The sequence below is a fragment of the Drosophila rhopaloa genome, unplaced genomic scaffold (assembly GCF_018152115.1).
Source record: "Drosophila rhopaloa isolate 14029-0021.01 unplaced genomic scaffold, ASM1815211v1 contig_178, whole genome shotgun sequence".
NCBI lineage: Eukaryota > Metazoa > Arthropoda > Insecta > Diptera > Drosophilidae > Drosophila > Drosophila rhopaloa.
The window spans coordinates 10,379,755-10,392,727 of NW_025335059.1; the positions used below are offsets into that span (position 1 = coordinate 10,379,755).

A 12,973-nucleotide genomic window follows, 5' to 3' on the forward strand; every position below is an offset into this window, starting at 1 on the left:
CCCGATAAGAGGTAAAGCCACAAAGGGGCTCCATTCATTCGGCGGTGGACCTGCAGTTGGGTGGGGTTTACCGGGGTCTTTAAATTTAGTTGCTTATGTCATAACTAAATTGTCTGGCCGGGGCGATAAGATAAACGGCAATCGGGCCCAAGAATCGGGTAAACAAAAAGCGTAGTCAAAGAAAAACTGGGCACGTGAGAGCCCCGCCGAAAAAGTCAAGAAATATCCGAAAAGCTACAGCGCAGCGGGTTTAACCCGAGATATATATACATGTATGAATTTTTTTGAGCGCCTGCCCGGCCGTGCTGTTTTATATATATATATATTTTTTTTATTAAATTGCTCAGGAAATGCCAGAGCACAAAGCTTTCAACTCACTCATTCGGGCGAACTCTCTCTGAATTGTTCACTCTGTGAGTGCGATAAAAACGCTCATTCGCCTCGGCCCGTATAAAAAGCGAACCGTCGACGATGACGCATTTAGTCTAAACAAGTTGGCCGAGCAAAACGCTGCGGCAAGCGAGTGAATTTCATTCAGCATTAAATCAAAAATCGTGAAAATTACGTGAAAAACCGAAAAATAAAACAAAAAACCAATAAGTGTGTGCGAAAATTGCGACTCTCTCAGCATGTGCGGTGCTTGAAAAATTAAACAAAAACAGAACGAGAATTTTAGGAAATATTGAAAACAGACAACACAAATAATTCGCACGATCGCGCGCCATTCGGTTTACACAGATACAGATACATTTTGCGAGATACAATTTGCCAGTGTTTCGGTGTGCGAAATACAAAAGGCGAAATTCGCCAGAAATCGCTTGAGTCATAATAGACTTTGTGCGACCATAAAATACATTTGATACAACCTTCTATTTAAAAACAAATCAAAACGGAAGACCTACTGATATCTGACAAGATGACGCTGGACAATTACAGCATCTTCAATGATGAGTATCTGTTCAACATGCCGCTATCACCGCTGCCAAAAGTGGTAAGACTTTTTCCACCGCCATTTAGTATTAGCAGAATCCCCGCCCTCATTTGGCACAGTTAAGTGCCAGTGTTATCAGTGTTTGCCATGAATTTCCAGAATTCCAATGTATAAAATATTGTCATAAACTTCTTGTGCAGTCTTTGTAGATATGTACATATATGGGCACAATTGGACGAGCGCTTATCGTTGCCAATTGAGTTCTTGGAATTTGGAGATCCCCTTTTTTTCACATTCCTATTCAATGCCCCATCTCCACACATACGTATAGATGGAAATTTGTTTGCTCTGCGATAAGGGGTGCCAGCCTAGTCCTATTCCTCCGATTGTCCAATTTATGTTCACGCTCGTTAACCAAAAATGAATTGTTTTTTTATTCGCGATAAGGGAATTATTGTTGGCTGTGGCAAGTGTTTTGGGGCTCGTGTGGGCACATCGATCATTGGTTTCGTAATAATTGAAAAGTATTATTTTGCGTTCTCTATTTTTAAGTGCTACGTGACTGATTATGAAATAAAAACAATGCTGAATTGCATTATAAAGAAAATTTCATTTTTACAGTCGAATTTGGTGTCTGTAAATAATTCAAATTATTCTGCACAGAAATAGCTCAATGTATACAAATACATATTTTAATATCAAAAACAATTTATTTACTTAAAATGGTATTATTAGTTGTAATACCTTTTCTAAATACAAATATAATTAAATAAATATTTATTTTGAAAATATTTATTTATTTTGAAAATATTTATTTAAATGTTTTTTTTTGCCTGTTTAGGTTTATAACTTGTATTTAATTTTAGCATTTAAAAAAAATACAATTACAAAACCATTATTCTTTATGACTTCGCCATTAATATATAATATTTGCGTGTAAAACTTAATTAAATCAAGTACACCCTGCCGCAACTCTTAAAAAGTTATTGCCAAAAATCACCCTCAATTTGGAATCACGTTGCGATTTCATGCCACCATTTACAGTTACTATTTTCCGGCTTAAAGTCGGAGTTTCTTGCAGTTTCTGTTTGCTTTTTTTTTACCCATTTTGGCCATTGCATTTCACAGTCCAGTGATCCGGTCTGGGTTTTCGACTGCGTCTGGGTCTGGTAATGGTAATCGTAATGTTTTTGGGTCTGTTTCTTCATGGAACCGGCGCCATTCGCTGATATCGCACACGTGCGATTTTCGTGACAATTTATCAAGTTTTGTGCACTGCGTTCTTGATTTCCATACATGTATGAACATTATTTTTCACTTTCCGCCCAAAGAGGGCTTAATTCGGGCGTTTTTTATTTTTTTAATGGTAGAAAGTGAACGAGGGTCCGATTGTGTGACCCTTTGACTTGTGAACCCCAAACACACTTGCGTGACACTTGATACTCGACATTATAGAGGGACAGATGTGTGTGCTTTTGTGTATATATTTATGTTACATATAGCCCGGCAATTGGGGCGGTTCAAAGTGACAGGCTGCAAGTCAAACACTTGCCACATGCGCGCGGCTTAAGGTCTGAAATGGTTCCATTAAATACTATATAACCAGCGCCCCCACATTATCCCAGCCAAAGTCCAACTTTCTTTTAATTAACTGAATAACTGAATATGGTCTTGGTCTGCTCTTGAAATAATGGTTTTGTGTTTTTTCGTGAGGGTGTTATAACGTGGACTTTCGCAATGGTTTTTGGCTTTTATATGTGGGCGTATTCGATTGGTTTGAATTTGACATGAAAGAAATCACTTGAAGCGTTTTTTTTTGGGGGGAATTCGAGGACAGACAATAACTTTCCTTTGTCTAGCGCTGCCTACACCCTCTAGAACTGGCCTAAAAAATAGCTCTTACTTACTTTTCGGGCTTACTATTCGCATATATAGATATGTGTCTGCTGATCATGCCATGTCCATGGAGCATGCAACAAGACTGCATTCAATTAAGATCAAATTTAATATTAAATATGTCTACGAACTGTGAGCGCACTTAATTGCATTTCCAGTCAATTTAATTGAGTTGCTTCTTAATGAATCGAATGCAATTTGGCATTACTTTATCGTCGATGAGCTGCCAAGAAAGTTCGGGGCAGATAATTTGACAGGCAAAGCAAGCGCTTGAGTTGCCCTGTAATTGAAGTCCTTTGCTAAGGGTTTTCCCTGTTCTCTAATTTTATTTTTTATTTCTTTATTTTCCCTTGCTGCCATTGGTAATTTCGTGTTGGCAAATGTCCTGGCTTTTGATGGCTGCGGTCACGTCCTTCTAGGAATTGGCCAAAACCCCCCGAATGAAAAGTGAAAACAACTTTTACTACTGTCTCCGCCTGGCAGGTCCTGTCTTTTCTCCGGCTCCCCTCCCCTCTGTCTAGGTTGCATTTTTGTCCTTTTTGTAGTTTTTGCTGTGTTGTCCTTTCTGGCGCCTGAAAGACGCGTCGTTTGTTTGCCATTTCCTCGAACTGCAAACTTTGCCATAAATTCGCTGGCCCGACCTCCCCCGTTTTCAGGGGTTTCTCTCTTTTTTGTTGTCGCGACAAAATGCATTTAAATAAATTATTCCCAGACCAGTGTCGCGTCATTTTATTAGCTGCACGTTTGCGTATATCGAATGCCCACTTTGCTTGGCCAAATCAGCTTAATTATGGCTTAATGACCGGAGTGCATTGAGAAATGTGCTATCGATTAAAATGGCACCCCTCTCGCGGGAAACCCAACCCAGGTAAATAAGATACAACAAAAAAGAAGAACAAGGTTCAATGTCCTGCTTAAATGGCAGAACATAAATATTTTCACTCTTTCATTACTTTTTCCTTTTTTTAATATCTCATGCAAATTTGTTTTTTCCCTTGTCCACGCCCTCGGAACAAAAGTCTGATTAATTTGACACTGAACTTAAAGCCCGAACGACACCAGGGAATCCTGAAAGCGGCTGAAAATTTATATGTCGTGCGTTTTGCACTTTTTGGCAAATTTTGAATTATGGCTGTTGCCAGACAGCGAAAAAATGTTTAACTTTAATTCAATTTTGTTTGTGTGGGCGTTCCGAAAATGGACAAACGTCAAGTGATTTTAATGACGGCGCTGCTTTGTGTGTATTCAACATATATACAAATACTTAATGTACTTTGCATAAATGTTGGTTATATAAGGGGGGCCTCTCTCTGTTTTTGTTTTGCGTGCCTAAAAAAGGCCGGCAACCGTGTGGATGCGGCTTTTGTCGACTTTCTGCCGGCCGTTGACTCTGGGCCACTCCAAAATTCTTTAGACGAGGGAAAAGCCGGCGGAAAGGGGCGGGGAAATTGGGCTTTATCAACCGCCAGCCGGCACTTAGCACAGTCAACACGCCGATCGGCCATTCCGCTCGGGCATTGCGGTCACGTTCTCCTTGCCAGCGAAAAAAACAGCATTAATAAAATAAAATAAAACAGCAGAAACATCGACGAAGTAGCACTTCGAAAATATGATTTTTGCTTCTCCTTTGCGTTAATTGTTTTATTCGCAGAATTTGCATTTATATGCAATTCAGACAAGAGACTTGCAAAAATTCGTATCTGGAATTATGCTTATCGTCAAGGGAAGTGCAGTAGCCAACTGAAATTACAATGTTGTAGGTGCACGGAAAATAAATATTATTTCAGGACTGACAAGGTTTTATATGAACAGAACGTAAAAAGCATCATATCTGTGTTTAGTAGTATTGTAACAGACAATATATTACATTAAATAAATAATATTTTGACTTTTAAAGGAATATATTTTAAGGCTTAAGATGTGAACTTAAAAAACTTACTAATGCCATTAAATCGGATATATACATACGTATGAGGCTCAAGATTGTTTTTATGAAAATGTTATTTTCTTAAATTTTTTATCGCATTAAGCTATAGTCATCAAAATTTTCAGAAATTAAATATAGATAAAACAGATTCTCGTTGTATTTATTACACATCTTGTTACGCATATTATTTATTTTTGTTTTTTATAAAAAAATAAATAAAACTAAGAGAAAGTCACAAGTTTTTCACTGTGCATAACCCCATAAAGCTGAAGACGCCGCACTTGAACTTGTCAACTTTTCAATTCTCGCTTTTATATTTTTTCGCTGTGACATTGCAGCAACTTTGAGCAAACAATGCTGGAGCTGCAGTTTGTTCAAGTCTTTGCCAATTGAAAAAATCAAAATTGTATTATTTTTTTCTGATAATTATGCGCATTTCTAACTAAACAAACGTCGACCTTCAGCATGCAATTTTTGTATTTAACAAGCTTGCCAACTAATTTATGCCGCCGCGGCAACAACAGCAACTAAAGCGTTTAAACAAAGGCGAAAAATTAGTTTGAATTCCGAGTTTTAAGTTGGCAACTGTTAGTTAACATTTGGCTGAGACAGAGGCCCATGCTAACTCGGGCTGTTAGCCTTTGTTTTCCTCGCTCCTAACAATTATTAGCCACTTTTGATATAAACAATACAAATTGTCGTCGCCTGTTTTCGTTTTGTTTTTGCCTTTGATGATGCCAAGTTTTTTTGTGCCGTTATTACGTCATTGTCAGGCTGAAATTGGCTTAAAAATAGCCCAACACGTCAGCTGAAACAGAAGGCAAAGTCTCGGGCCCGAGAATTTCTTTAGCACTCAACTTGTTGCACCTACACTTCCCTTCTCTTCAAAACTGTTTTTCGGCGAATACGATTCGAACTAATTAGAGCCAAGGTCGTAGTCAATATGCAAATCAAAACGCGAGCACGGATTTTAAGGAATTGATTAGGACAAGCGAAAAATAGTTTTCTAGGAATTTCCCTCTAAAGTTCATAACATTTTCCACGAAACAACTTAACAAATAAGTTATTTTTTGGGATAAAGCATAATTCCACAGCCTTATTTATCATAAAAATAAAGAATAAAATATATTTAAATGTTGATAGCACACCGCAGAGGCTTGTTGTTTTTTTTTTTATAAAAATGTTTTTAATCGTAACATTTTTGCTAAGTTTAGCTTTTTTAAACTCATAGATTAAACAATTCTAGGAATATCATTATATTTTTATAAGTTTAATCTGTGTTTCTAGGAATTTAATATGAATGTATTTTCATACAATATAGTTAAAATTTTTAAAGAACCACGTTCTATTCTATGTTTACATTTTCCGCAAGTGTATATCACTTTAGTTGCAGTCCCTCGTATTAGTCAGCAATTTGCTGTTTTTCGCTGACTACGTCACTGTTTTTTTCAATGCTGGCTGTTCGATGTTCGCTGCTGGCTTCATTTGGTTTATAATTGACCCCCAGATGTGAACTCGGACCCTCCTTCTCTGATAAGAGAGATCGCCAACCGACATTGCCATTGCCTCTGAGCTGGCTTCAATTTAGACAATTCAATTCACGGCTCTTGATTGCCAGTAGTTCGCATTCGTATTATTGTTATTTTTATTATCGCTTGTTTAGCATATAGGCGAACTTTAAATTGACTGATTCATCGGCTAAATATGGTTCATGTGCCAGGGGGAACAAGTTCAAAAAGCAAATTTGCCATGGAAAAGTGGGTTAAAACGAAAGTCCCCGAAAACAATGTGGCGAAGGTGTTCAAACACCAAAAACTCTGGCGGAGACTTGAAAGTACATACCGAAAAAATAAATATATAAAAAGCGCGTACAAAGAATAAAATCGATTGTTGGTTGTCAATAAGGGAACGGCCTTTGGGATTGGGAAACGCGGCTGCGATAAGATCGTCAAATAAATAAGCATACAATCAGCAACTCCCTGCACAGAAAGAAAATACATATATTATTATTATTGTTATTATTACATTCTGTTTGACTGCAATGTAAAATGTACCATATTAAACATTAAATAAATGTTTTTATCTAAAGGGCCTTGGGGTAAATATTTCATTTTTAATAGGTTAATTTATTTAATGTATTTAATTGATAATTATAAAAACAAGGATCTTAGTTTCCGGGTAATATTTTCTTTTTTTTAGTTCTTGTATTATATTCTTCTTTATTTATACAATCAAAATCAGACCCATTTCTTTCTGTGCACCCAATATATGTAATGTTTTTAGCCCACAACAAAAGCTGGCAATTAGCGTATTGGCCAACTTGCTGGCGACGGAAATAAACACTCGGCGAGACAGGGGGTCTGAAAAGTTAGTTATTGTTAATGTCCCACACGCACACACCTGTTCGGTGGACATCTGTCAGATGGGGCTGGGTGTGCTCTATAAATATTTTCACATATTCGGAACCATAACTTCTGCCAAATGATTTCGCCGAAACATTGAGCTGTTGTGGCCTTTAATTTATGGGCGAATGAAAGGCATTTCGATGGAAAGAGCTGCTGTAAAATCGGCAAATCGGAACTAACCCACACGCGAGCAGATGCATATGCATATATGCCATACTATACTATATGTATTTTGCTATAAAAGTATGGCGAGCGTGGTCGTCGTGTGGGCAGCCGCTCAATTAAGAGCAGGCAGCGTTTAAAATTATTTGATTTTCCCAGTGGTTGTCTTCTAATTTGAGCAAACAGCTCGCGGCACTAGGCACACACCCAAAAGACAGCTCTCCGGGTTCTCTAGATATAACTACATATATCCCCAGCGATCTCTCGATCTTGATCGCTGCCAATTTCGCTCGCCGGATTCGGATTCAGTCGCAAACGAACAACGAACCATCGAAGTTTAGAAAATATCTAACAATTAAAAGCGATCGCGCGCGCGCTTTTTCTCGAACCTCGAATCTCGAACAACGAAACGAAAATAAATTTGGAAAATTGCAATTGTCGTTTTGTTTTTAGCGCGCGTGCATTGCCAAAACGAATCAGAAACAGAAACTGAAACTGAAACAACAACGAATCGAGCCAGGAGAAATATATAGACGCGGGAAAGGAACAACGCAAAAACGACGCACATTTCTCAGTTGCATGCCGCGTGGATCGAAATATATATATATACATATATAATTTATATATTGCTAAACTTAGAAATAAAAGCGAAAAAGGGAGGAATAACTTTGAGAGGCGTTGCCCGTGGCCAAGGAAAATGAGAAATACGCATGAATATTAATGCAGCATTAATTGAACTAGCTCAAGGCTCAAGCGCCCTCACTCTCCCTCTCTATCTCTCTCTTTTTGCCACAAATCTGTATAATTATATAATCCAATTTGTGTTATTTATCGCGGCCCTCAGACCAGAGCAGTGAACTGAGCTGAACTGGACACGTGTCATTAGATTTTAAGCCTCGCACACTTACGATATATTGCGTTGATTATGAGCGCTTTCGCCGATCGGAATATACATTTCAATCCTTTGCGAAATCAGCAAACGCTTATCGTCAAGCGGCTGAGACCGCCGGAGAGCAAAAACTTCAAGAACTGAGCAATCGAACAACGAATATATACGAACTCTGCTCGCAGCTAAGAAAAAACGAACCTTATTTAAAAAAGCCAAGGCAGAAATACAACGAAATATATAAGCAATAAAACAAAGCCAAAAACGAACGAATTCTTAAGCAACTATAACAACACTGCGACAACAACAGCATCCAAAACAAAAAACCGGAAACATAAAGACAAGAAAGGATCATCACATTGTTAAAGAACTTTTGCAGAGAAAAGTGTCTTTTTTGTACATATATATGCTAGAACATAGATTTGTTTTTGTTGATTTTGAATATAACTCATACATATATATCATTGTTGTCCCAATTTGTTGTGTTAGCTTAGCTAGGCGCAACATATAACGAATACTAGTCAGCCGCCCAACTGTGCGTATACGCAACGCCACTGCGTATACTTAATATTTAAGAGTAGATAAGTAAGGATTAGGCTAAAAACCAACGAACAAATGATGAAAAATCTAAACGGTAGGGCGCACAATGCGTGCTACCATCCCTACTACCATCAATCGTTGCACTTTGCACAGCAGCAACATAATCATCAGCAGCAGCAACAGCAACATCACCAGATGCAGCAGCAACATCAGCAGCTGCAGCTGCAGCAGCAGCATCAGCACCCGCAGCAGCAATTGTTACGTCATCAGCAACGGCAACTGCCCACGCAGCCTGCCTACCAGCAACAGCAACACCAGCAGCAGCAACAACAACAACAGCAACATCAGGAGCAACTGAGGCAATCGTTTGCCCACAATGCTTTTCCACTACGCAGCAGCAACAGCAACAATTATGGCCATGTTGCTGGTAGCGCCTACGCCGCCAACAGCAACAATGCGGCTGCCATGGCCGCCGTGTGCCAAATGCAGAATTTTTTTAGTCAACAACAGCAACAGGAGTACAACAATTGCTTGCCTATTAATTATTATCAACAACAGCAGCAACAACAACAACCACAACCGCAACAACAACAGCCAATGACAGCTACGACGACAGCAGCAACTTGCAATGCCTCAGCAGCAACAGCAACTACAACAACAACCTCTACGAACACCGACAACAACAGCGATAATTTTGCAATGGACGCCAGTGAAATCGCTACTTTTCTCGCCAACGAGCTTTTCCTACAGCAGGTACTAAATATCGTTGATTAAATCCCTATCGAAATTCGGAAAATTGGGCGCGAAACAATTGGCAAGCGGTGTGCGTACTTATTCATCGCTGAAAATAGAACAAATGCGGAACAACAAAGGGGTGGGCAATATAAACAATGTGATGGATTGGGTCCTCTCTTTGTTTCTCTTTTTTCTTTTTGCCAAAAAAACACGTTCCCTAATTCCTAGAAATGTACGAATAAGCAAAAGGTCTTACAGTCTTAACAATTGTTTTTGATGTTAAAGCAAAAGTAACGTCAATGGATTTTATTTTAGAACCAAACTTTAAGTGACTGTTCTTTAAGAACTTTGGAATACTGCATTTAAGCCAAACGAAATAATTTGTCAAAATGGTATTTATGGTTTTAGAGACTATTTACATTTTGTAATCTAAAAAAGGATCTCAATACATTTTAGAGTTTTGAGATAGGTTTTAAGAACAATCAATTTTAACATTACCAATAAAATATATATAATAAATAAGCATTTAATTAATAAACCTTTTTCTTTGTTTATTGCAGCTCGGCAACTTTGAGACCGGTCAGAGTGTTTTAACGCTGACTACACCCACGCTGACGCCGACCACCACGCGCAGCATCGAGGACACCTTTTTCCAAATAATGTCGGATACACAAAGTGATCGTGGAGCTGGTTGCGCGGGATTTGCAGTGCCACTGGTGCTACCAAATGCTACGGGAGCCACTGAATCCAATGGCAATGGAATTTCCACGATTCCCACCCAGCAGCCATACGATGTGAGCCTGGTGCCAGGAAGCGAGTCCGAGGAGTCCAACGATACGCAGATGAACGAGGAGCAGGACACAACCGATACTTGTAAGTGAAACTGGTACAGAGGAGCTTCTGTGATGTGCTAACTAAATCCCTTTCTCAATCTGCAGCAAGTGCCCATACGGACAGCACCTCGTACCAGAATGGCCACATAATGGGCAGCAGTGTGAATGGCGGCGGTGCCAACAACTTCAGCAATGTCCTGGCTGCCGTCACCTCTGGCCGCGGATCCTCCTCGGCGGGTAACAACGCGAATACCTCAAACAGTGCCACGCCGGCGCGCCGTGGAGGCGGTCGGCGACCCAACCGATCGGCCAACATGACCCCGGAGGAGGAGCAGAAGCGGGCGGTGCGCCGGGAGCGAAACAAACAGGCGGCGGCCCGTTGCCGCAAGAGGCGCGTGGACCAGACCAACGAGCTCACCGAGGAGGTGGAGCAGCTGGAGAAGAGGGGCGACAACATGCGCAAGGAAATCGAAGCGCTGACGAACAGCAAGAACCAGCTGGAGTACCTGCTGGCGACCCATCGCCCCACCTGCAACAAGGTGCGCACCGACTTGCTGAGCGTGGCCACCTGCAACGGGCTAATTGCCCCGGCCGGACTCTTGAGCGCCGGCAGCTGTGGCAGCGGATCGAGCAGCCATCACAATCACAACAGCAACGACAGCAGCAATGGCACGATCACCGGATTGGACGCCACGCTGAACTCCACCGGCAGGAGCAACTCGCCGCTCGATCTCAAGCCGGCGACCAATATAGAGAACATGCTGCTGAACATCAAGGATGAGCCGCTGGACGGTGGCTTGGACTCGGGCTCCAGTCTGGACCAGGATGGTCCGCCGCCCAACAAGCGCTTCACCTTGCCACCCATGTCCACGATGCCGCAAATCCACATGTCCACGCTGATGACGCCCACCGGCGCCTCGTCGGGATCTCTGCAGACGCCCATCACGAGCACGGCGCCCGGAATATTCGGCAACGTCTTTTCCGTGACCACCAACGGCGGCAGCATGAACAACAGTCCCACGCTGAATGCGCTGAACAAAATGCCCAAGGAGCGGCCTAACACGCTGGCTTTCCAGCGACCCATGCACCTGTCCATGGCCAACAAGTCGTCCGGCGCGGGCGGAGCTCCCACGCAGATCCAGGGAGTGCCCATCCAGACGCCTTCCACGGGCACCTTCAACTTTGACTCCCTGATGGACGGCGGCACCGGGCTGACCCCCGTTTCGGGTCCCCTGGTGCCCAACAGCTCCGCCATGAACAAGCATCCGCTGGAGCTGGCCACGCCCTCCGCCGAGCCGTCCAAGCTGGTCAGCTTATAACCGGACAGGAGCCGGGTCAGGGCCGGAGGATAGGGGGTCCACGTCCACCAGTTCGGGGATCGAGTCAGGATTAAGTTAAGTTTGATATAATTGAAACGTAGCGATTATATTTACACTTGCTAAAAGATAAAAGGAAACCAACAAAACATTTTGCTAGTTGTAGAGATGTTTTCATTTTTTGTAATCGTAAAGCGTTTGACGAATATTTTGTTTCGTTAACTCTAATGTTTTTTGTATTATTATCTTTATTATGGTTAATTTATGATTTTTGCTATGTCTTTTACATACGCCAAGCTACATATGTTATGTACTTGTATTTTGTGCAATTTTCAAACCTTTTCATTGCGTGTTATATATTTTCAAAAAATATAAAAATGCGAAGATCGACGATGCATGCATTAATGCCTGGAAAATGATAAGGATTATAGGGAGTGTAGATTTGAAGGATGCGTTGTGATATTTATTATAAAACGAATACAAAAGATACCAGATAAAACAAAAGTAGAAAGCAAAACAGGAGCAGTAAACAAAAGCGTGTAATGAAAGGAACTAAGCCGGTTTTAAAATTGTACATTTAAACGAATCGCGTAAATATAATATATATATATATTCAGCATACAAACTAAATACAATGCCTTGAGAGAGAATTAAGAAATGCAAACACTTTATATATATGAGTATATGTATGTTTAAACCTAAACAATAATCGCGTTAAAGCAAGTTTTATATTGAGCAAAAGCAAATGTGAAATGAGATAAATATACTTATTGTACTCTGTAAGCTGCAGTAGAAAACCCAAATATATTTTTACTAAACGCAACAAATGCGCTATTTTCAAATACCATTTATAAGAAATGACAAAAGCAAAGCAATTATTTAATATGTAATTATGTATTATGTATACCCAAATACGATTTAACAAAATCTGATCAGGTAAAAAACCTCTCGCCAGTTTCCACATTAAATTCTCTGAATATTCAAAATTATCAATTTATCCAAAACCAAACCGATCGATAGTAAATTTAATGCACTTATAAGGGCAGAAAAACACCAAAATTGACAAAAATGAAATAAAATAAAATAAAATAAAAATACCGAAAAACCTAAAAACAAAATGATGAATTATTTTTTGTGTTATCTAACAACAAAAGGAGCACAATTCTCATGACTTGCAAATGGTCTGGCTTATCGTCAGGTAAACTGGTCAGGTAAATTAAGGTGGACCAACAGCGGCTGTAGCTTAAAATTATACATATTTTCCCAGGGTTTCCAAAGAAGATTTAGATATTTGTCAATTTAGTTATTTCAACTGAAATTTAAGATATCACTATTATCTTTA

General features: G+C 40.1%; 1 protein-coding gene across 4 annotated transcripts in view; it reads left to right on the plus strand.

The window, feature by feature from the left end:
* LOC108051459 (transcription factor kayak) overlaps window positions 1-12,750 on the plus strand; it is a 31,134-nt gene extending 18,384 nt beyond the window's left edge. Inside the window, exons 1-3 of one of the 4 annotated variants that reach the window (XM_017133582.2) lie at window positions 470-991; window positions 10,043-10,355; window positions 10,421-12,747. In XM_017133582.2, coding sequence (XP_016989071.1) covers window positions 917-991; window positions 10,043-10,355; window positions 10,421-11,634 — 1,602 coding nt within the window. In that variant the 5' untranslated portion in view covers window positions 470-916 and the 3' untranslated portion in view covers window positions 11,635-12,747. Of the gene's footprint in view, window positions 1-469; window positions 992-7,622; window positions 9,501-10,042; window positions 10,356-10,420 lie in introns of those variants that run through there. The other 3 variants (XM_017133579.2, XM_017133580.2, XM_017133581.2) reach the window with 3 other exon arrangements.
* The last annotated feature ends 223 nt before the right edge of the window (window positions 12,751-12,973 follow it).